The following is a 24039-nucleotide window of genomic DNA, read 5'->3' as shown; positions in this document are numbered from 1 at the left end:
CTCCTAGTTCCAGCACTTTATTTATACAAGCCTTGATTGGTTTCTGGACACTGCCATTGTCTTAGTCAGGGTTTCTATTCCTGCACAAAACATCATGACCAAGATGCAAGTTGGGGAGGAAATGGTGTATTCAGCCTACACTTCCAAATTGCTGTTCATCACCCAAGGAGGTCAGGACAGGAACTCAAGCAGGTCAGGATGCAGGAGCTGATGCAGAGGCCATGGAGGTATTTTTCTTCCTGGCTTGCTTCTCCTGGCTTGCAGAGCTTGCTTTCTTATAGAACCCAAAACTACAAGCCCATGGATAGTACCACCCAAAAATGGTACCTCCCCACTTGATCACTAATTGAGAAAATGCCTTACAGCTGGATCTCATGGAGGCATTTCCTCAACTGAAGCTCCTTTCTCAGTGATAACTCCAGCTTTTGTCAAGTTGACACATAAAAGGAGCCAGAAAAATTGACCCTTTGTCAACTTGACACACAAAGACATCAATATTAAGCCTCAACCCTTACTTTCTTATTCATCCACAAGACCTAATAACTCTAAATAACCTACAGTCTTTGCAAATTCCTACATATTAAAATTTCAATCCCTTTAAGATATCCAGTCTCTTAAAATTCAATGTCTTTTTACAAAGCAAAGTCTCTTAAGTGTGGGCTTCACTAAAATACTTTCTTACTTCATGCTGGAAAAATATCAGGGCACAGTCACAATCAGAAGCAAAATCAAACTCTAACCATCCAATGTCTTGGATCCACTCACGAACTTCAGGTCTGATACCAAGGGCTTGGGTCACTTCTCCAGCCCTGGCCTTTGGAGCACACACCTTGTCTTCTAGGCTCCAGCTGCCTCTACTCCACTGCTGCTGCTGTTCTTGGTGGTCACCACATGGTACTGGCATCTCAAGACATTACTGTCTGCCACCACAACTGGGCTTCACAAATAGTCTCTCATAGACTCCCTTTATGGTGACAAGCCTTGACTCCTCTGCATGACCCCTTCATGTTTTCAAAACCAGGACCACCTGGGTGAGTCTTACACCTTACCATGTCCAGCTGCTGCACAAGGTATAACCTTGGCTATCTCTGAAACACAGCTTCTTTGTGCTCTCAAAAAAAAACACTTCCCAGAAAATTTCACCTCAATGACCCTGGTCTCTTCTTAATCATGACTAATTTCTTAGCTCTAGTTAACCAGCATCAATAGTCCCAGTAATGCAAAGTTTTCACCTTAGTATCTTTAGTTCTGGTATCTTGTTAATCACAGCTGATTCTTCAGCCCTAGCTAGCTCAACCCACAGAATCTTCACAACCAAAATAGCAATGGCCTTGATAAGATTCCTTAATCTTCCCTCTGAAATTTCACAAGCCAGGCCTCCATCTTCTGCTTTCTCAGCTTGGTTTCTTAGAGAACCCAGGACTATCATCCCATGGATGGCACCACCCACAATGGGCTCAGCCCTCCACTCTTGATCACTAATTGAGAAAAGGTATTACAGCTGGATCTCATGGAGGCATTAACTCAAGGGAGGCTCCTTTTTCTGTGATAACTGCATCTGGTGTCAAGTTGACAAACAAAACTGGCCAGTACAGGCCTCCTAAGTGAACTTCAAACACATCCTGAATTGAATTGGAAACAGTTATCTGAACTGAAATAGGTACCTTGGACACAAGGAGTCTGTAGGCCTGCAGCTATGGGTAACCAGGTAACCGGGTTCACCAGAGAGGAAGGCTGGGAATGAAAGGGGAAGGGAGGGCCAGAGAAGCAAGGGGCCAAGACAACATATTCTGATCAAGGCCCAAAGTTTAATATTTTGCTTTCACATATAAAGGGGAAGCCACACCCCCCAGATTCTCTTCTTGGTTCAGCCCTGGGGCTGGGGGAGGAGATAGTAGCCAGAAGGTGTCAAGGCAAGCTCAGCAGGCAGTCCATTCTTCTTAGCTCCTGTAACAGACTGCAGGGTGCCAAGGCCTGCAATGCCTCCCAGGTCATACTGTTGTCTGATCTATTGTGGTAAACAGCTCTTTCCTACCTGCTCAGGCTGGCAGGCTGGCAGGCTGGCAGGCTGGCAGGCTGGCAGGCTGGCAGGCTGGCAGGCTGGCAGGCTGGCAGGCTGGCAGGCTGGCAGGCTGGCAGGCTGGGGGAAGGGCACAGGAGACAAATGACTAGTTCACAGACTGATCATCTAGAACTTCCAGGGAATGGAGTCTGGGTGTTAGGAAGGTTATTTAATTCAGAAATGTTTATTATATTTACTTTGTTTGCAACTTGTCATGGTTGTGTGTCCTTCAGGATTCTGAAGTTCAATATACCCTTACATGTAAATGACTGTATATTATCCTGTTTAATGAAGTTTTAAAGTAAACAAACCAAGGTGGAAATCAGAAGGAGACCCTTATGATCATGGACCTGACTCAAAGCACCAAATACAGCATCCCTTTCCCTTCCCAACTCAGGTGTACAGGAAGGGCTTTCCTGCTCAGCAGGAGACTTCAGCACTAAGACTTCTTGTGGAAATCCATCCATCAAGAACACAGAGGGAACTAGGGAGGAGGGCTTAACCACTGGGCAGGAGTGTTATAGGCAAGTGGATGTACTTTTAGGGAAGTAAGCTGCTGCCCCTTTAAATGATGGTTCTGGTCCCTGCTAGTTGATTTTGTTCTGAAAAAGTATTCTAGAGAAAACCAGCCAGGACCCCCAAAGATACACCGAAAAAAAAAAAACATAAAAAACAAATGAAAAGAAAAGAAAATTTACCTACATATAGAACCCAGGTATGCACATCTCATCTGAGCCACCTCAGTTCTTGGATTTCTGATCCCCTTCTAAGTCAGGCATCTCTGAACTGTCAAACCACAGAGACTGCTGTTGTAGAGGGATTAGCCATGCCTACATCCTATCTGACAACTTCCCTAAGCTGTTTCACTCCTATTGATGTGGAACTCAGGGATGTCCTAGAGTGGGACAATAGGATCAGCTGTCTCAGGTGCTGCCTTACACTGTGTCCAGTTCCTTCACTGAGATGCCCAGCTCAGAGATCTTTCCTCTAAAGTCTATTAAGTAAGGGATTTAGTACCTTGTTCTGAGAGTTGCTACTTGTATTCACCTTCTGTCTGCACACAGACACCACCCCACACAATTGCAAGTGCTTCGAATATTAATATTAAATGTGTTCACATTTTGAGGCATACTTAAAAGCTCTGTGCTGGCCTTTTCTTTGTTTCCCTTTTGGAAAAATCCTTTATTTTAGGAAGATATTTAAACTATAAACACTAGATTTTCATCTGAAACTAATTTTAATCCATCTTATCCAAAAATATTTTACAGAGAGAGAGAGAGAGAGAGAGAGAGAGAGAGAGAGAGAGAGAGAGAGAGAGAGGAATGGACAGAGAGATAGAGAAAGAGAGATAGGAGGGAGAAAGAGAAAGACAGATTGAAGCACCTTTCTTCTTTCCTTCATTTTCTTCTTTCTTCCTTCCTTCCTTCCTTCCTTTCTTCCTTCCTTCCTTTTTAATTAGGATGTCTCTATGTATCCCAGGGTGTCTTGAAACTCATTATCTAGATCATGGTGACTTCTAAACTCAAGAATACTAAGGTCAAATCATTTACCACCACATTCACTCAGACTGATTCATATTTTTATTCTAATGTCTACTTTGTTTTGTTCCCCTAGAAAAACTATGGGAAGCACACATCTGAAAGAAGCAGAGAATAGCATTGTGTTTCTTGAATACAGCCAGCCCCAAGAAGGTCCCAAGTTACTCTTTCAAATGACTCTAAAATAACATACTGAACATTCCCAAGAATCTGAATGTTACAATTTGCAGGGATTAAAGAAAGTTTGATATATAAATATTTAAGAAACATCTATTTTTGTATTCTGTATTTTATAGCCTTGATATTAAAACTCATATATGCTATCTATGTTTTCTATGAGTTCCAAGGGATCAGAATCTCTCTTTAGGGAATTGCAGATACCAGGTACACATTTGGTACACAGACACACATGCATGCAGAGGACCCAGAATTTTTTCCCTTCACACACATGGTGACTCTCACATCTCAAGGAATCTGAAGCACTTTTGTGGGCTCTGTGGGCCCCATGCACAGACATATGAACCCACATGCATGCAGGAAAAACACTCATACGTATACAATAAGAACAAATGGGTCTCTTTAAAACATAGAATATCCTTGAATTCAAAAAATACTATATATTTATGATAGTATTTCCTCTAATGAAGTATCTTTAGTATATGATAGGTATATTTTGTAAGGATAATGATTTTTAGGATATAACATTTAAAAAGAAAATAACATTTAAAATGCCAAGTAACAATCTGTCATAAAAGAAGAGTTCTCAGAAAGAAGGGCAACTTTCCATAAAGTATGCAAATATCTCACACTGTCTTTCATTACTTCTCTTGAGAGATGGTTTACTTCTTTATGTGACACACATAATGTTTCTAGGTTTTTTTGAAACTTGTTTTATGGGTTCCCAAATACTATTTATAAGTTTTCACAATGTCAAAAGTACCTAGGATGTATTTTGTTGTCTTATTTTATTTATTCTGCTCATTTTTATTTTTCAGTGTATTGCTTTATTCAGGGGTCATTTCTAATTCCCCTGTCTCCCACATGAGCTGTGCAGGAGAAGATGTGTCATAAAGCAAATCAAAGCTGGATGGTTTCCTGTAGCATTGGGATGTCCCAAGATCTATAGTGTTCCTGAGTATGATGACTGAGGGAGAAAGGTGCTCTGAACTCACTCAGGAGTAGAGAGGTATGGGAGGGTCAGCAAGTGAGAGTGCAGACACCTGTGCAGTAACAGATCCTAATTGATGATCTCATATGGAGAATTAGAATTCTCATGGCAATGTCCTCCATTCAAGCAGAGATCAAAGACTCATTGAGGAAAGAAGGAGGCTGAGAGCAGAGCTGCAGCAGGCCATTCAGAAAGGGCATCTTGAAGAGAACTCCTGGCTCTAGAGAAGTAAGGTGAGCTCAGTGGACAGCCAATGACCTCATGTGAAATCCTCTCACAGAAGCATCTCTCCGCTGCAAAATCAATGGTCTGCTTCCTGTCACAGAACTCAAGAGAGAACTTTGAGCAATGTGACTATCCTGTTTCTGTCTCATGCTGCCATGCCTTCTGTCTGTGATGGTGGAATGTGTCCTCTGAAATTCAAACTGCATTAGAGGTTTGAAAGCCTGAGCCCACTTCTTGTATTTCTTAATTGCTTATGCAGTGAGAACAACTGGCCATGTCTTCCTGCTGCTGTGCCTGCCCTGCTGTGATGGACTGCATCCCACTGGAGCTCTCTCACCTGAAAGAAACCTTTCTTGCTTTGGGGTACGGGAACAAATGAACATCTTTTTAAGAATTTCAAAATATAATGACCAATAGTGTGTAACATGGACTCTGTTTTTTCTAGCCATGGAATGACAGACAACCTGAGAACTTGCTGGTGTTTCACTCTTCAGAGAGCTGCAGGAAAAACGTGTACACCCAGATGTTGTGGTGTACCTACAGCACCTCTCAACTCATGCACCCTGATTTTAATTGATGATAGAGTGTCACATGGAAGCTTTGTCATTCTTTATAAATGTATTTGTTGGTTCAGTCATTCATCCATTTTCATTCATTCATTCTGTGGGGGTTTAAAGGAAGAAGGTCCTCACAGGCTCATATTTGAATGTTTGTTTCATAGTTGGTTGAACTCTTTTGTAAAGATAAGGAGATGTGATCTTTTTTGGAAGGAAGTGACTCTGGGTGTGTTCCCTATCTCTCTCTCTCTCTCTGTCTCTCTCTCTGTCTGTCTCTACTCTCTCATTCTCTCTCTGTCTCTCTTCTCTCTTCTCTCTTCTCTCTCTCTCTCTCTCATTTCCTGTTTCCCCTTCCTCCCAATCTCTCCGTCCCTGTCTGCCATCTGGTGGTAGATCAAGGTGTGAGCATTCTCAGCCATTCCTTCTCTCTGCCATCATGGACTGTAACCCTATTAATAATCCAAACTAACCACTTTTTGCAGAAGTTGCTTTGATTTTGATTATGGTGTTTATTCAGAACCATGGAAAATTAATGGACATCTTCAGGAATGTTCTGTTTCTAATGATGTGGAGTTTCATGTCATACAACTATGTGTTCCTTTTCTGGCTATTTCCTCTCCAATGTCTCAATCATCCTTCAGTTCTTTAGCCAAGTTTCCTCCACACACTTCACCCAGCTACTTACATGTGACGAGAGGAAAACATGATGTCACGTATCTAGCAAACCTAGAGCTCACAAATGAGAGACATTGGATATTTGTCATCTTGAGGCTTGGTCATCTGTTGGGTGTGGCTGTCTCATTCAGTCTTTCACCAGTGGAAGGAAATTTTTCATTGGTTATATCACTTAGCATTTGAAACAGGGCTGTAATTGGTGTCAGTGTTTAAGTATCTCTGGGGTGTACTGATTCTCTGGGATCTAAGAACATTCTGCATGCAAAGCTATTCAGCAGTCCATGGAGGGTTAACTACTAGAGATGTGAAATAAAACTGCATCTAACAATAGCACAAGAATCAAACCAGGTACATGCATTAGCAACCAGATGCAGCATTGTTTGAGTTGTAACATTCAAAACTGTAAATGTTCATAGAGACCCACTACAGTGTCATGCCAAGCATTTAGATAACACTATAAAGGCATATAGAAAGGGGCTACAGTGTTATCAGGGGAGTCCCAGACAGATAGGATCCTGTACTCATACTATAGGACAAGTCAGAGGCCTCAAACCAGACCAATGACTCATTGCAATGAACAATTTGAAGTAATGCTGTTTAAACAAAGGAGTATACTTGTGTGATGCACCATGACACACCTCAGCTATCACAGAAAGAAGGTTTTTATTCATTTTTATATTTGGTTTCTTTTGCAGAGTTGTGTTTCAAGGGTAGAGGGAGGCTATGCAGAGAGGGAATTGGTGAGCAGGATTGGGTGTAAATGCACAATTCACAAAGTATCAATGGAAAGTTTAAAGACATTAAGGAGGTTTTACTTATTTATATCCGTATAAATAAAATTATACATGGAATAGCAATTAGAGAACAAATTGTGTATGAATTTAAAGGAGAGCGGAAGTATATGAATGGGGGGGAGGTTGGAAAGAGAAACAGTAATCTCAAATTTGTACAAAATGGTGTAAAATTACAAGATGTTGACCACACGACCCAGGTCCAGCACTGAAAACATACAGCATTAAAAAAAAAAAAAAAAAACTAACACAGAGCTTTGCAAATGACAGAGTTGGAAAGTTCTAATTCACATAAAACCTGCCAATATATTGTAAAAAAAAAAATTCTATGTGAAAGAAAGGCTTTCCACAGAGAAGAAAATTGTCTTATCCAGGAAATTAACACAGCTGTGACTGAGATTGGTGCAGACAACAACTGAGTCTTCTGGGGGCATGGGTTAGATGCATTGGGTGCCTTGCCAGACTGAAATCAATCATGGTGCTTTTGCCTATGACACCCTGTAATCCACAAACCTTAGTATTTGCACGAATTTCCACCATTTCGAAAAGATGTCCAACAGAGAGGACCCGAAAATAAAATGAAATTGGGTCTGGATCACATTTCCTGCATACTGGAACTTAGGCACCAGGGGTTTCATCCAGAGTTTCCTCCACCTGAACCTTGGATTTTCAAAGGATCCCACTACAGCCTTCCTGGCAAAGTCTGTTTCCATGTGAAAAGGAAAGCACCTAGAAACAAAATCAACTGTGTTTTTTGAAGTCAAGGTCTGATTCCACCCAGGCCTGCTGATAGCACAGGGGAACTTGACTTGGCTGACAAGTCACAGCCATTGGTGATCCAGGATCAGACAACCAGAAACTCAGGCACTGGACACTGGGGATCTGTAAGAGGTGCATTGCTGGTGAAACACTGCCCACTGCTGCAGAATTCACTGGCCTGGAACTTGCAAGCAGAGCTGCAGGTCTCTGTGAATGGTCTAGGCCTCCTTCATTGGCTCCTGCCTCCCTATTGATATGGAAAGCAGGTGGGTGCAGTATCCTTGTACTTATCCATGATCACAAGGCAGTGCTAGGGAGAAGCCAACAGGCTGCCCTTTTTGCTGCATCTCCCTAGACCAAGAAGAGGGCTCCAGGCATTTCTAAGGATAGGCCTCCTTAGAAAGTATGAGTAGAGAGATGTCAGCCTATAGGGAAAAGTTGCATCGCCCTGAATCAAGTTGTCCAAGAATGCTAAAGCCTAAAGCCAGACCTGCCTTCCCACTGCAAGTTGTATCAGGGTTGTCCCCTTCCCTGCCTTCCCATGAATCCTAAAAACCAGTGATCCTGGCTGCAATCAGTGCATTGAAAAACGAGTCTGAACAAGGCAAAACATTTCCCTTGAAATCATTTATTAAAGTATTAAAAAACGACAGGGATCATTTTCAAAGGCAGCCTGTTGGAGCCTGGTTCCAGCAACAAAAGGAAAGCACCAAGGAATAAAAGCCAGTAAGAGATTTGAAATCATCATTAGATTTGGTCCTTAGTAGGCTGAGCACTGAACGGAACTTGGCTCTTGAAGCTCTTAAACTCAATAACCCAATGGCCTGTGGCACAAAACCTGCTTATCAAAAGGAGTCAGACAACTGATCATTTTTTCTGTGTTTAGAGACACCCAAAGGCAGAGAGAGGCCTAAGAAACAAACCAATACCCCAGCAATCCCATCACATCCCCTAAGTACTATGAGAACAGTGGGTTTGCCCAGAATCCCACCAGAGCCTGCATGGCCAAGTCTAATCCCCGAGAGAACACAAAAGTACAATCACATGCCAAATCACGAGAAAAAAAATCTCATAGGAGGTTTCTATTCATCATTGGATTTTGTCCATTGTCTGCTAGTCGATGAACAGAACTTGGCTCTGTGGACAATTCACAGGTTGAAAACCGTAACTTTGCAGATGACCAACTACTTGAAATCTCAAAGAAATCAGAACATTGATTTTTCAGTGTTTAGAAACACTGGTATGTCAAGAGGCAGAGAAAAAAAAAAAAAAAAAAAAAAAACCTGGAGATCCCTGCACATCACCTGTGTACTCCAAATGGGAACAGTTGGTTCTCACAGAATCCCACAGGAGCCTGCTGGCAGAGTCTGATCCTGGTCATAACACAAAAGCACAATCCTGTACAAATTCCCAGGAAAAAAAATATCATGAAACAAAATTGCATATGGGGTTTGAAATCAGGGTCGGATTTCAGCTCCACACTACTAAGAGCCAAGCAGAACTTAGCCTGTCTGATAACTCGCAGCTCCAAGGGAATGTGGTCCAGAGAACTTAAAGTTCCAGTGCTGACTATCATTAATCGCCACCAGTCCCAAGGCCAGCACCTTTATGTCCCCTGAGTGCCTGCAGCACCCAAGCAGAAATGGCAGTCTGCAAATGGGCCCTATCCCTTTGAGCTAGAACTCCTTTCTTGGCTCCTGCTATCAGCAATCCCCCTTCCAATGTGGAAAAGCAGATAGGTGCACTAAACCTGGACTTTGCCATGATGGCAAGGTTGGGCTCAAACCCGGGGCCAGTGCCAGCGAGGAGCCATCAGGGAAGCCTCTTGAGCTGCTTGCTCACAGCACAAGTACAGGCCAGTGGATAACCAGGAGGTCACCTGAGAAAAGATGGCTATTGATAGGACAGCAGACAGGGCATAGCTTTGGGGCCCTGGACAAAGCCCTGTGTAGTGAAAACCTAAAGCCAGACCTGCTTTCCTGTTGCAGGTTGAATTGCAGTTGCCCACTTCCTGGCCTTTCCATGAATCCTAGAAACCTGTGATCCTGGCCACAATCAGTGCCTTGGAAAATGGACCCGCACATTCCATTTGAAACCATTTATTAAAGGATTAAGAAATGACAAGGACCGTCCACTACAAATCGCTGCTTGTTTATTGTGGAAGCAGGGGGCTGTACTGAGATACCCGGCTGTGGGGAATGGAGAGATTTAGGCACACAGATACTCTCTGGCACAGACCTTGCTCTAAAACTCCAGGAAGGCGCCTGCTGCTGCACACTCTAAGGCTCCCTGCTACCATTGTTCCTTAGGCATCAGCCACAGAGCTAGAGGCTTTGAAGGGGAAGAAAGAGCTTCAGGAGTCCTGACAAAGTCGGGAGTCCACTTCTGCAGTCTCCCATGGCTGATGGCCTGCAACACTGGAGCCACTCCTTCCACAGGTCTAGGTGTCCTCTGCATCGTCGCCAAGGCAGGGCGCTATGGAACAGGACCCAGGCTGCATGGCCACCATGAATGGTTCTTCTGCAGCATCCTCCCGGGTTCCCGGAGTGGCGGGTTTCTCTGGCTGTTCCTCATGGACTGTGATTTTCTATAGGGTCCTCGGCATGTTCCCATTGGATGATGGCGATGACTACACAAACAACCATTTCCAGGATTGATAGATGACATCGATGGATTCTATCCAGGGACTTACTCTTGTGGGATCCAGAGCACTTCGGAGCCCAGCCTTCCTGACTGTGTGATCACCTTCCAGGCGCAACAGCCTTGATGTCATGATCCACACTGGAAATGGTTGTTCGTGTAGTCATCGCCATCATCCAATGGGAACATGCCAAAGACTGGCTGGAAAGGAAGAGGCCTGGACCGGGTCTTCTGAGAAGCTGGGGAGCAGTGGAGACTGGGCATCTTGTACCACAGGGACAGAATCCCAGGCCTGCTTCACTTGCTCGGACCAGAAAGTAGAGTCCATCCCTTGAGCAGCACTTGCATCTGGAGGACAGCAGCGCTTGCACCAGTGCAGGCAGAGGAGTCTTCTGCAGGCTCTGTGCCCTGGGTATTTGTAGTCTTCGACGAGGGCGGGGCTGGTGAATTGGGAAATGCCCCGAGCTGAAAATGTCCCTTTGCCAGATGGACCTCGGAATGAAATCAGTAAAGGAAACAAATCCAAATCGGAAAATATTTGGATCCTTAGCGAGCTGGGATCCATAGGGAGCTGGGAACACCGAGCCAGCATTTGTCTGGAGTGAGAAGGCCTGTCCTAAGGGGGTGGAGATCCGGAGCGAACATGTGTCTGGGAGCGACCCGGTGTACCAGGGCGAACCGGTGTATAGGGGTAAATGGGTGTCCAGATCCAGCGGGTGTCTGGTAGCAAGCGGGTGTTCAGAGCGAGAGTGCCTGTCCGGAGCGAGTGGGTGTCCAGGAGCGAATGGGTGTGGGGGAACAAACGGGTGTTGGGGTCTTCTGCAGGCTCTGTGCGCTGGGTATTTGTAGTCTTCGACGAGGGCGGGGCTGGTGAATTGGGAAATACCCCCAGCTGAAAAAGTCCCTTGCCAGACGGACTTCTGAATGAAATCAGTAAAGGAAAGCAATCGGACGAATTTTCGATGTATAGCGAGCTGGGATCCGAAGCGAGCCTATGTCCAGAGCGAGAGCGCCTTCCTGTCCAGAGGGGTTCAGGACCAGGAGCGAGTGAGTGTCCGGAGCGAGAGCGCCAGTCCTTAGTGAGCAGGAGTCCAGGACCCAATGGGTGTCAGGGATCGAGTGGGTGCCCAGGATCCAGCGTGTGTCCGAGAGCGCCTGTCCTTAGAGAGTGGGTGTCCAGGAGCTAGCGGGTGTCTGGGAGTGATCAGAAGTCCGGGAGCGAGTGGATGAACAGGACCAAGTGGGTGTCCGGGAGCGAGCGGGTGTCCGAGATCGAGTGGGTGTCCGTGATTGAGTGGGTATCCGAGATCGAGTGGGTGTCCGGGAGCGAACGGGTGTCCGAGATCGAGTGGGTGTCCAGGAGCGAGCGGGTGTCCGGGAGCGAGTGAGTGTCCAGAGCGAAAGCGCCTGTCCTTAGCAACCGGGAGTCCGAGATCGAGTGGGTGTCCGGGAGCGACCTGGTGTCCGGGAGAGAGTGAGTGTCCGGAGCAAGAGCGCCTGTCCTTACCGAGTGCGAGTCCGAGGTCGAGTGGGTGTCCGTGAGCGATCTGGTGTCCAGGAACGAGTGAGTGTCCGGAGCAAGAGCGCCTGTCCTTAGCGAGAGGGAATCCGAGATCAAGTGGGTGTCCGGGAGCCAGCGGGTGTCTGGGAACCACTGAGTGTCCGGAGCGAAACAGCCTGTCCTTAGCGAGCCAGAGTCCGAGATCGAGTGGGTGTCTGGGAGCGAGCCGGTGTCCGGTAAGATCGGAAGTCTGGGAGCAAATGGGTGTTTGTAGCGAGTAGGTGTGCGGGAGCGAGCGAGTGTCCAGGAGCCGGTGGATGTCCGGGAGGGAGCTGGTGTCCAGGATGAGCTTTTGTCCGGATCAAGAGTGCCTGTCTGTAGCGAGTGGTTGTCCTGGATCCAGCTGGTGTCCAGGAGTGATCAGGTGTCCAGGAGCGAGCGTTTGTCCGAAGCAAGTTGGGGTAAGGAGCGAGCAGGTGTCCTTAGCAAGGTGTGGTCAGCTTCAAGGGGGGTCCAGAGCGAGCAGGGCCTTGGAGGGAGCAGGTGTCAGGGGCTAGCATAGTTCTGGAGGGAGCTGTTGTTCAGAGGGAGCCTGTGTTGGGAGCGACCATCTATCTGGAGCAAGCGTTTGTCCAGAGGGATCGGGAGCACGGAGCGAGCTGGGATACAGAGCACATCTTACAACTCGCAGCTACTAGGGAACTTTGTCCAGAGAACTTAGAAGTTCCAATCATGACCATTATTAATCCGCCCCAGTCCAACGCCAGCCCCTCTGCGCCCCCTGGTGTACAGAAGTAGTCAGACTGCCTGCAGCTCCCAAGCCCAATTGGCAGTCTGCAAATGAACCTTTTTCTCTTCTGCCTTGGACTCCCTAGTTGGCTCCTGCTCCGCGCCCCCCCCACCCCCCCCCCCGTGCCCTGCCACTCTTTGGAGGAGCCAATAAGGAGACTAACAGTGGTCTTTCCCTGCCTTGCAATGGTGGGCTAAACCCTTCCTGTGCAAGGAGAAGCCCTGAAGTTTCCTCCTCCTCTTGCCTTCTGGACACCTGCTGGCTGAGGCCATAACAGGAAGGCGACCCCAGAGAGGAAGGAAGGCAGGAGACAGAGGACCAGCTGAAAAGACTCTGCTTTGGGGCCCTGGACAGGTTTTTGCTTGACTTACTACTTGCAAAATAGGAAAGCAGCCATGACTGAGATTCGGTCCAAACACTGATTTTATAGTCTTTGTGGAGCAGAGGTCTGAGTCCCAGGAAATCTTGCCTCATCAAAATCTGTTGTAAGGATGGACTTGGCACAAAACCATAAAAGATGTACGTTGGAGAAATTATCACCGTTTAGAATCGACGCAAGGCGAAGAGGTGGCAAAAACAAAATGTTACTTATATGTGTAAAACTGACCACTTGGTATTGAACAAGCAATCGGTCTGCCATATCTACAGTACCACTCCCAGACCTAAGGCTCATTGCAGAAGAATCATTGCAGAAGACAGGGTTGGAAGAATGTAAGAGCCAGAGGGTTAGGAAGTTAGCTGTGACACTGTATCTCCTAAGAGTGTCAGAATCTGCACCCATGAAAGTCTCACCAACAGAATCATTTAAACAGTAGTCAAAGGAGGTCAACAGGAGACTTAACTAAAGTCTGTGTGGGGGACTTCAGGGAGCCTCAAACCTACACAAAGAATTCCAGGCAACTAAAAAGTGATGAGGGGTGAGAAATTCTCTTTGTTTTCTAATTTAAAGAGTTACATGGCAGAGGGGGAAGTGCTCTTACAGATGGAACTGCTTTCCCCAACTGGATTTGGCCAAAGCTTGCGACACGCTACCTCGCCGATAAGGAGCACGTCACATTCAAGACTCTTCTGACAGCGTCTTTTATTGTTACAGCTCTTTTAGTTAGAAGGATGTAAGATGGAGAACAAAGGAAGGACCCCAAGCCCCAGAATGTACTGACTTATATACTATCAAAGAGACACGATCTGTCCTCATTGGCTTACAGACTGGGGTCTCATTTACATATCCACTGATAGTACTATCAGCGGAAAAATTCGCGCCTACGCGTGTGCACAGCTGCAGACACCAAGGCCAAGAAGAACCAGGAACAGGAAGCCAGCGCCATCTTCTAATGGCGAGCGTATAGCTACTTCAGCAAACGCAGCATGGCTCCTAACAAAAGCTTTCTGCTCTTAACTGACAGTGAAACTGAATGGCATTCCCAGCCTTTGCATGTACATCTAAAAAGAGGAAGAATGCAATAACTGAAATGACCTGGGATGTTCATTTTACCTTTGCAGTTTTCTGCACCAGAACCAGAGATGGATCACTCTCTTCATAGTTCAGGAAAGCTGGGTTTCTAGGTCAGATCATATCACCTTTGTCATGGTACCCATTAATCTTGCACCTGGTCCTCTCCAAGCCTTGGCAGCCAGCTTCCTCTCCAGAGGCTCTGGAGTCCCGAGATCAGAAACTCTTCTGACCAGTGTAAAGCAAGAGTTACTCCCTGAAAAGTTTCCCCCTCTCACAATATGAATTACCCAGTGTAAAATTGGTGGCTGAGATCACCACCATTGGATCAGACATTACTGCTCCTTCAGTGTTAACTCAGAGTTACTCATTGGTGATTTTCCCACACCTAGATCAGAAACTCATTATTTTTTCAATGATTTTCAAAGGAGCTGAGTCAAGGTAACAGATGTGGGGGCCACATATGTTCTCTATTTTTAAAGGAAGAAAAGTTAATTTTCTCTCTGACTTTGTTTCTTCCTGTCCTGTGCCAACAGACACTAGCTGGTTGCTGTAATTCTTGCAGTCTCTCTGATCTTTTTCCTATGGTCACAGTTCAGTCTAAACCTGCCTGGTGCAATTGGGGGAATTCAGCCTGAGTTTCTCTTCACACTTTCACTAATTGCTAGACGGTTCCCTGAGGCAGATCCTCCCAGGATTTCTGGTCTTGGGTGGCTCAGTGCACATATTTCACTTCTGCAGCAGCATGAATAAGAGTGACCCACACGTGTGTAACTTGCACTTTTAGTGGCTCAGCCCAACTGGGGGACTCCTGGTGTCAGCTCCGTGGGGGACCAGCAGTGAGTATTCTTCTGAGCTCTTCTTACACTGAGTGCCACTGGTTTCTTCTCCAGAGCTCTGTCAAGTTTTCCTATAAAACCATCATCTCTGTGGCAGGCCCCTGTTTTCCTGTATCTGAGGCTTCTTGATTTTACCACTTTTCTTTATAGGCGCTGATTCTTGGCTCTGAGCACCAGGTCACTCCAGGAGAAGGAGTCAAACCAGCTCAAACTAGATGTGAAATGGTTTGAACATACGTGCCTTCCAGTGCTGCCTGACTGTGATTCCAGGAGACTTAAAAGTTAGCCATAGCTAGCCAGGGATCAACCAAACCACATAGACTTTTTCTGCAGGTGTCTTAGTCAGCAGAGCACCAGATCTGGGGATTCTAGCAAAGGCATTCAGCAGTGCAGGAGAATATCATGGCCCAGCATATTCCGGTTTGCTCTAGGGAAGTCCTATTTTAAAACTTTAGATGCATTTCATTTCCCCAAAATCTAGGTGGCAGGCAAAGGGACCTTTTTGTACTTTCATTTTGAGCCCCTTTCTATTCACTATTACACACTTTCACTGAAAGAAGCACCACTAACAGACCACCCTGCAGCCTGCCACCAGAAGGGTGGACTGACAGGAGAGCATCACAGTGCCAGGCTGAGATGTTAAATAGTTTCACTTAGAGACTCCCACACTAGCAGGAGGGCCCTGTCCTTCCACAGACTTGCTTATTGCAGTGTGGCTTTGGTTGGTTCTCTTCTTGCCCCTCACCTCCTTGGTGTGTTGTTTCTGTTTTATACACTCTAAAAACAACCTTTGCCTTTTTCACTTGACAGTCCCTCAACAAACTGCTTTCCAGTTGCTTGCTGTCTGCTTCCAAGCTAATATGCCTCCAGTCCAGGGCAGCATGGAACCCAGCTATGCCAGACGCTCTCTGCCTGCCTTCTGTCTAGACACAAAAGACTATAGCATAGAAATGTTACATGTGTTCATCTCAAACACAGGAAATAAAAGAGGAGACAGAAAGAGGCATTGGAAAAGTATGCAGGTGGAGAGGAGATTCCCTGTCCTGAAGCTTCATCTCTACACTGAGCTGTTTCCCCCTAACCATTTCTCTCCTGGGAATACAGGACTAGCATCTACTCAGGAATCCAGCTGACCAAAGAACTGTTAACTGTGTGGATTTCCAAGCAGGGTCTGGTGACACATGACTTAGAGTAGCACATAGAATAGAACTTTTCCCTTTTCCTGATAGAAGTTTTCTTTTCTCTACTTAGGACCTTTTCACTTCTCCCCTTAGATAGCTTTCATAGGAAACTTTTCACTTTCTGTAGAGAGGGTGCAGTGGTTAAGACATTAGCTGTTCCTCCAGAGGACTCAATTCCCAGCGCCCACAAGCTGGCCCACAACTGTCTATGACTCCAGTTCCAAGGGATCTGATGCCCTGTACTGGCTGATTTTGTGTGTCAACTTGACACAAGCTAGAGTCATCAGAGAGAAAGGAGCTTCAGTTGAGGAAATGCTTCCATTAGATCTAACTGTAAGGCATTTTCTCAATTACAGATTGATGGGGGAGGGCCCATCCCATGGTGGGTGGTGCTACCTCTGGGCTGGTGGTCCTGGGTTCTATAAGAAATCAGGCTGAGCAAGCCATATGTAGCAAGGCAGTAAGCAGTATCTCTGCATGGACTCTGCATCAGCTCCTCCTTCCAGTCCTGCTTTAGTTCCTGCCCTGACTTCTTTCAGTGATGGACTATGATCTGGATGTATAAGCCAAATAAACTCTTTCCTCCCCAACTTGGTTTTTGCTCATGGTAGTTACAGCAATAGAAACCCTGAGACACACCCTCATACATTCATCATACAGGTGAAACACCAATACACATAGAATAAGAAAATAAACCATTTAATAAAATAAAAAAAAAAGAAAACAGGTAAGAGGCTGAAGAGATGTTTAGTGGTTAAGAGCACTTGCTGCTTGTGAGGCCTGGAATTCAGATCCCAGCACTCATATCAGGAGACTCACAAGTGTCTAAAACTCTAGCTCTAGGGGATCCAACCCTCTTCAGGCCTTCTATGGCACATGCAAGCATGTGACATACATCTAAATAAACAAAATCTTTTGAAGTAGCTTCTAAAATATACAGTAATATTCCAAAGGTGAAAGGGTATGGAGCACAGTTACTTCCCTCAGACAGCAGCCAATGAGGAAGTTGCAAGGCTCAGCCCTGCCTCCTGGAGCTGTACATGTTAAGAGCAGACAAGCAGAGCTAGGTTTGTGGGTGTACATCAAACAATTCTACCTGAAAATTTTTACCAAAACAGCCTTGGCAGGTCCCTGAGAAACACCCAGAGCATTGAGGGTGAGGAGAAGGCAGAATCTATGATGTCATTATCTGATCTCTGTGACATAAGCTTTTGATGCCAGAGAGTGAGAGCTGCTTTCAGGGAAGGAGCCCCTCAGCTCCCACTGGGGCTTTGCCCCTTAGGCAAAGCCTCAGTCTCTTGGAGCCTTTTACCAGCTGGCCCTACTGTTGCTGCCACTGGCTCTGATAACCCTTCTGAGCCAAGGCCAGGCTGAGGGAGAAGGATTGAGGGTTGAGGTGTTGAGGGTGACAAGAGGCCAGGGGCACCATCAAGCCAGGAAACTAGGATGGTTACAAAATCTGTGTGTCAGGATTAGGACAAAACCCTATACTGCAGAAGAGCTCTGTGTACCAGAAAAAGGACTGAGGGAACTGCTCAGACTGGAATCCTGGGTCAGCGTCAGTTTAGGGGTCTGAGTGTGGGGGCGGGAAGAGGGTAGATAGACTGTTCTGTGACTCTACTTTCTCTTCCAGGTCTCCTATTTGGTGAAGTGTCTTTTGAAACGGTGGAAGGCACACAAGTTGGCAAAGCACCGCACAGTCCTCTCCAGTCCTTTCCCCATTTTGGCCTTCAGTGCTCTTTGCTGCCCATTTCCCCTCAGTCCCTAAGTCTTTCCAGCCATAATCTCCAATTTTCTAACCTTCTCTACAGCACCTTGCCAGATTTTCTGACCTCAAAGGTGACAAAGTGCTGGTCTTCGTTGTTTTGAGACAGACTCATGGAGCCCAGGCTAGCCTCAAGCTCCTTATATCCCCACAGCGATTACAGGCTTGTTCCAGCATGCCACCCTTACGTGGTGTTGGAGTCATGCCCAGGACTTGGTGCATGCTAGACAAACAATGTAGCAGCTGAACTACATCCAAAGACCTCACATTGAGGGTCTTGAGTTCACACTGGAAATGAGCACCTGACGCAGAATCCAGAAGTCGACCAATCATTCTGACATCTTGACCTCTGTCTTTTTCTCTGCAGGTCCTACAGACTGTGTCTTTCTCCTGATTCCACCCAGAGAGTTGCGGTTGTCCCTCAGCTCCCCAGGGACAGCTCTCATTCTCCATCTCCATACATCCCCAGCCAATGGCTGAGGAAACGTGAGGAGCCAAGATTAGATGCAGACTCTGGACTGAGCACGCCACAGCCAGGTAGAAGAGGCCGCTTGTCCCCTTGGCCTGCTGCTGATGCCTGCAGCAGAACGAGCTGCTGCAGCCACACTCTGCACAAAAGGCAGTCTTAACTACAAGCCACAGCTGGCTTCAGAGATCCCCACACTGACTGTTAGGTCTATAACCACTAGTCTTGTCACCCCATCTGCTTCCCACCTGGATTCAAGACAATGTTGCATCAAAACAAGGACCAGGTGCTGCTACAGAATGCAGTGCCCCCAGAATGTCCCCCTCAGGTCCTCTCACAGTTCATGGACTCCCCTCCACCCAACTTAGCATCTCTTTCTCCCCATCAGACCCTCCCTTCTTCCCACTTTCCTTTGCCCACCACCACGCAGGCATATTTAATTTCTGCTCTGACACAGACCCCGTCTCCTGGACCTCACTTCTACTCTTTGGATTCGAATTCTGACTTTGTTCCTCTTCCCTATTCTTCCTCTCTCCCAGGATCCTCCTCTTGCTTTTGCCAAAACTATACTTATTTTGGTGAACAACTCCCCTCTCCTCACTCCACCTTTCCCTCCAACTATCAGCTCTGTCTCTCTCCCCCTCTTACCAGCTCCTCCTCTCTTTCCCAGCTACAAAATTCCTCTCCTCACTCCTACCAGTCCGCTTCATCCCTCCAGGACTTTCAAAGCTCTAGGGTCACATCCCCCATCCCCATGTCATCTTCTCAAGGAATTCAGAGGAACAAGCAAGCATGGCAGTGGCCTCCATCCAGAAGCATCAGGTCCTCTGGGGTGGCAGGGGGATGTGTGCCAAGCAAGGTGGACCCTACAGAATTCAAGGACCCAGGGGCCCTTGCCAAAGCCCTGGTGGCCCATGTGGGGCACCACAGAATTGCACAAGACCTACAGCTACAGATTCTGCAGCACATGTGGCTAGGCACAACTGGCCCGGCCCCAGTCGTGGAGTACCCCATATGTCTAGTGTGCCTCCAGCTCCGCACCCCATCTTGTCCCACCCCCAAGTACAAGACTATACCTCGGCTGCTTGCCTTCCCACAACTACTGCCCTGTGCCCAGGGCCAGGAATCTGGGCCTCTCCGAATAGGCATTGGCTTTGGCCTCTACCTGCCTCGGGGCCAGGCCAAGGCTTTGCATCTGTTGCCAAACAAAAGAAGAAAAAGACTGGTGGATGTAGAGTCCCAGGCAGAGACCCTCCAGAGTCAAAAGCCTGCAACCCGAGCATCAGTGCAAACCACTGGCACAATCTTCCAGACTGGGAGCCTTTGATCTGTAGACCTTCAATCACCAAAACCCAGCCAGTGCTTCAGGTCTCTACTTCAGGAGCCAATACAGGTCACTGTTTCCACAAAGCCCAGGCCTTCTGTCTCAAAGTGGTCTGTGTCCTTAGGGTCTTTTCCATGAAAGTCTCCATCTTAATTCCAGAGCAGCGGAGACCCTCTGGAACACCCCTTCCAAACTCCACCCTCCCTACCAGGACTTCTCAGTCCTTGGGGTGGCACAGAGACACCTTGAAGGGCTGGCTGGCCAGAAGCCAGGTGTGTTCTCCTGTCCTGAACCCTGGGAACCCCTTGTGGAGTGTGCTCTCCCCTAGTTGAAGGGACCAGAGGCACCCAAGGCCTCATTTGCCCTTCAGTGTATCCAATAAAGCCTAACCCTGAGAGTCTTGTGTTTGTGTCCACAATGTCCACAGAATAGAATCAATGGCAATAGGATAAGGCCAGTCCCACAAAAGGCTGGGGGACGGAAGGGTGAAGGACACCAAATGCTACATACTAGAGTCCACTCTAGTACCTGATGCTTAGAGACCTCTACAAGGCCCTTCTCATGTTTAATTCAAGTCCCTGGACAGATAATTGAATCAAAGATTAGGCCAATAGGTCTATTTCTCCAGGGACAGCCTGGGTTGACTAGGATGCAGCCGCTCATTGTCCTCACAGGGAAGGACATTGCTAGCGACTCATTATAGGAGAGCACAAGTATTATGTACAGCACATGCACAGACCGGAAACTAGAAGGCTCCTTCAGAAGGGCTAGAGAGATGCTGTCTCAGCACCACTGGGCACCTCACAAGTGTAACTCTAGTTCCAGGGGATCCAATGTCTTCTGTCTTCAGTTGGGACACACACACACACACACAGACACACACGAGAGAGAGAGAGAGAGAGAGAGAGAGAGAGAGAGAGAGAGAGAGAGAGAGAGAGGTTGAGAGAGAGACAGAGAAAGAGAGACAGAGACTGAGAGACAGAAAAGAGGAAGAGAGGGAGAGGAGAAAAGAGAATAGAAGAGACAAAAGGAGGAAAAAGGAGAGGGAGAGAAGGGGAGGGGAGGGAAGACCATCCACAGCACTTAGAAGACACCTATCAGGAGCAACCACCACCCATAACTTCTGTGTTCCAGAAGAGGATGTCAAGCCATAAGAAAGAGTCCAATCAGCTACGGAGGATGCTTTCAAAGTGGGAACTGGTTTCCTCCTATTAAGATATTAGGAATCAGTGAATCTGTTTGGAGTGTCTTTCCTCACCATGACCCAGGAGAAACCACTTCCTCCCAGGAGCAACACATAAAGGCCCTGCTTGTGTTAGTTTGTGTAATTCTCCTCAAGTTGGGACTGCCCCAGTCTGAGAACTTTTTAATTCAAGATTTACTATCTTCAGTATGTCTTCCAGGCCCTCCTTCCACGCCCCACACAAAGATGGCAGCTTAGTCCTCATTCAAAGTTAGGGGTCCATGACAGAGCATCCTGCTAGGGCTGTTGCGAATTGGGGTCCTGAGCTTGCATAGAGTGAGACCCAGGACTGTGGAGCTTGCACACTGAACGCCTGCGCGACCCAGGGGTTCTCGGGAGCAGCAGATCAGGTGTTTTGAGTGGTGGCCAGTCTACAGTGCTGAGAGGGACCAGAGTCTTCCAGGAAACTAGAGCACCAGGTTCTGCAGCTTTCGGAGGTGGGGCTAAGCATGTCCTGTGTTCTGTAGGGCTGGCAGTGAATGCTGGGGCAGGATGTACCAGTGCCTGGGTGTGGAGCTCTACCAAGCCCCGCCCCAATGTGCAGGCTTTGGATAGACCCCAAGACTGGGCTGCTCATGGCTGCCATCACTGCCATCACTGCCATCACTGCGGGCAGAGGAGGAGCTGCGAAGACTGGCATAAAGAATGGTGTTGTGAGAACGCAGGGCCACTGGGAACAGGTGATACCTTGGCCCAGGGCGATTCCAGGGTAGCCTGGGGATGCAGAGGTGAGCCTTACCTCTGCTTTAGACCCTGTCCATTTCTAGTGGGAACACCCCACACTGCCACTCGGGTGCTGTTTTCACCTGAGTAGAGCAGTTGAGACATCCAAAATTAGACTGAAAGCTGTGCAGGTCTGAGAAGGCTGGACTGTCTACCCAAGTGGGATTATGGGAGCTGGTCCAGGGTTCTTACTCTGGCCTTTTCCAGGAAGGCAGATTGTCTTGTCTGTCTTCAAGCATCTGGAGACTGAATTCTTTTCTTTCTGTAAACTGGACCTAGTAATCTAAGCCCTGATTGCTGTACGAATTGGGAAGCTCCAGGAAGAGAAGGAAGCACAAAGCAACAGCATCAACAACCAAAGAAACACAAAACAAACAAACAACATGAGCTGGAGGTGCAGGAAGAAAGATCTGTAAGTAATGCAGGCATGGGGGACAAAACAGAGACTGAGGGAATGGCCAACCAATAAGCAGCCCAATTAGAGACCCATCCCAGCGCTGAGTATTATTGATACTCTGTCCTGTTTGCAGAGAGGAACATGATGTCCTCTGAGAGACTCCACCCAGCAGCATCTGAATCAGATGGACAGAGCCAAATAGTGGGTGGAACTTGGGGATTTTTATGGAAGAATAAGTAAAAAGATTATAGGTCCGGAAGGGGATAGGAACTTCACAGAGAGACCAACAGAGTCAACTATCCTGGACCTTTAGGGCTTTCAGATTCTGTATCACCAGCCAAAGAACATACACTGGCTGGACCTAGGCCTCCCAGCTCATAGGTATCAGATGTGCAGCTTAACCTTGATGTGGGTCCTGAACATCTGATTGGGGGCCATGCCAAAACTTGTTGTGTGTAAGTGGAGTATGTTCTACTAGCTGGGCTGCAAGTCCACCGGCTCCTGCATTCCCGCTCGCTCCTGCACCCCATTTGCATACTACACAGAGACAGGAGACTGCTCCAGAACACAGAGGGCCTGCTTATCAGGGCAATTCTGCTGGTGGCTTGCTATTAAGGCCTCCGCCACCAGAGGGCACGGCTGTCTACACAATTAAAGAACAAATTGGCTAGGAATTTAAAAGAGAGCTGAGATGTATGCATGAGAGGGTTTGGAAAGAGGAAAGAGTAGAAACATGTTCTTAATAAACAGTAATCTCAAAATTGTAAAACAGAATAAAAGTTACCAGATATTGCCTACACTGCCAAGATCTAGCATTGAAAAAATTGAGCATTAGAGACAGAGAGAGACGAGAGACAGAGAGAGAGAGAGAGAGAGAAACCTAAAATAGTGCTTTGCAAATGATACAGTTGAAAGTTCTAGTTCACAAAAAACCCTGGAAACATATTGTTCCTTTTTGTCATTGTAACCTGCAGATCACTTGCAGACTCCACCTTCACCCCCTTTCCCACTGCTCCACTCTGCCCTCTTCTGGAAATCAATACAAGAAACCCAGGTGGGTGGGCCATGCTTTTGTCCCTGCCAAGCCTGTTAGTGTCCACATCCCACTTCTAATGAAACTCCACCTGCAGGGAAATTCCTCTGACTTGATTAGTGACCACTTCCAACCCCAGACTCCAATCCTGATTTTACCTCTGAAAAACACTTACACAGGAAGGTGGTGGAGAGGAAAGATTTTATTTATGTACACTGTCCATCAGAAAGCAATGAGTCTACATAGACTTAAGAAAATATTCCTTAACAAATCAATTGAACAGTCAGGAGGACAAGATAAAGACACTTCCAGACTCCTGGGCATGTGGGGCACAGTCACAGCTCTGAAGTTCACAGAGGCAGCATGAGGCTCTTCCTGAGTTTTTCTCTGGCTCCTGCCAGTGAGTAGTATATTGAAGGATTTCAAGGTGTATTCTCTCCACATTGCTTGGATGTCTTTCCTTTCCAGGTTTCTGTCTCATGTAAGCCTCTGTTTTTGGTCATTTGGGGGTTGGGCACCTTTGGCTTCAGAATTCACCAGGGGCAAGCATGTCTGCAAAGCTGTGTGTGCTGTCATCTCTTGGCTGGTTCAGAGCCCATTGAACCCTTCTTGTGGATGTAGCTTCTACTTCTTGAGGACCCCAAAGTCTCCCTGAAGTTTCAGCCACTATCTCCAAATGTCTTCTCTGTTGGCCAAAGGTCTAGGCTGCACTCCCACTGTGTACCCTTTGTAGTACTTCTCATACCACTGTCGATATTGCCTCTCCCATTCCTGGTAGCGTTCTTTCTCAAATGGGTCTCTAAAGTCAACACTCTGCCCATAATAGGCTTTGGTGTCATAAGGGGGTAGACCTTCTCTGTATCTATGAAAATACTCATGCTCTGTTTCTCCTTGAGATATATTGTGTTTAGT

General features: G+C 46.9%; 1 protein-coding gene and 1 pseudogene across 1 annotated transcript; one reads left to right on the top strand and one right to left on the bottom strand.

Moving 5' to 3' along the window:
- LOC117723848 (serine/threonine-protein phosphatase 2A 56 kDa regulatory subunit gamma isoform-like) overlaps nt 1-24039 on the bottom strand; it is a 691904-nt pseudogene that overhangs the window by 509080 nt on the left and 158785 nt on the right.
- LOC117723851 (proline-rich protein 30-like) lies at nt 17393-20121 on the top strand. The gene is made up of 3 exons (XM_076916177.1): nt 17393-17728; nt 17810-18015; nt 18309-20121. Exon 3 carries the CDS (start codon nt 18670-18672, stop codon nt 19732-19734), a length of 1065 nt encoding a protein of 354 aa, XP_076772292.1. The 5' UTR covers nt 17393-17728; nt 17810-18015; nt 18309-18669; the 3' UTR covers nt 19735-20121.

Source organism: Arvicanthis niloticus, chromosome 19 (genome assembly GCF_011762505.2).
Source record: "Arvicanthis niloticus isolate mArvNil1 chromosome 19, mArvNil1.pat.X, whole genome shotgun sequence".
NCBI classification, from domain to species: Eukaryota; Metazoa; Chordata; class Mammalia; order Rodentia; family Muridae; genus Arvicanthis; species Arvicanthis niloticus.
The sequence above is the reverse complement of the archived record's forward strand: the minus strand, read 5'-3'. Positions and strand labels throughout refer to the sequence as shown.

Coding starts and splice junctions, on each gene's coding strand:
- LOC117723851 (XM_076916177.1), top strand. CDS start 18,670: ATGTTGCATCAAAACAAGGACCAGGTGCTGCTACAGAATGCAGTGCCC.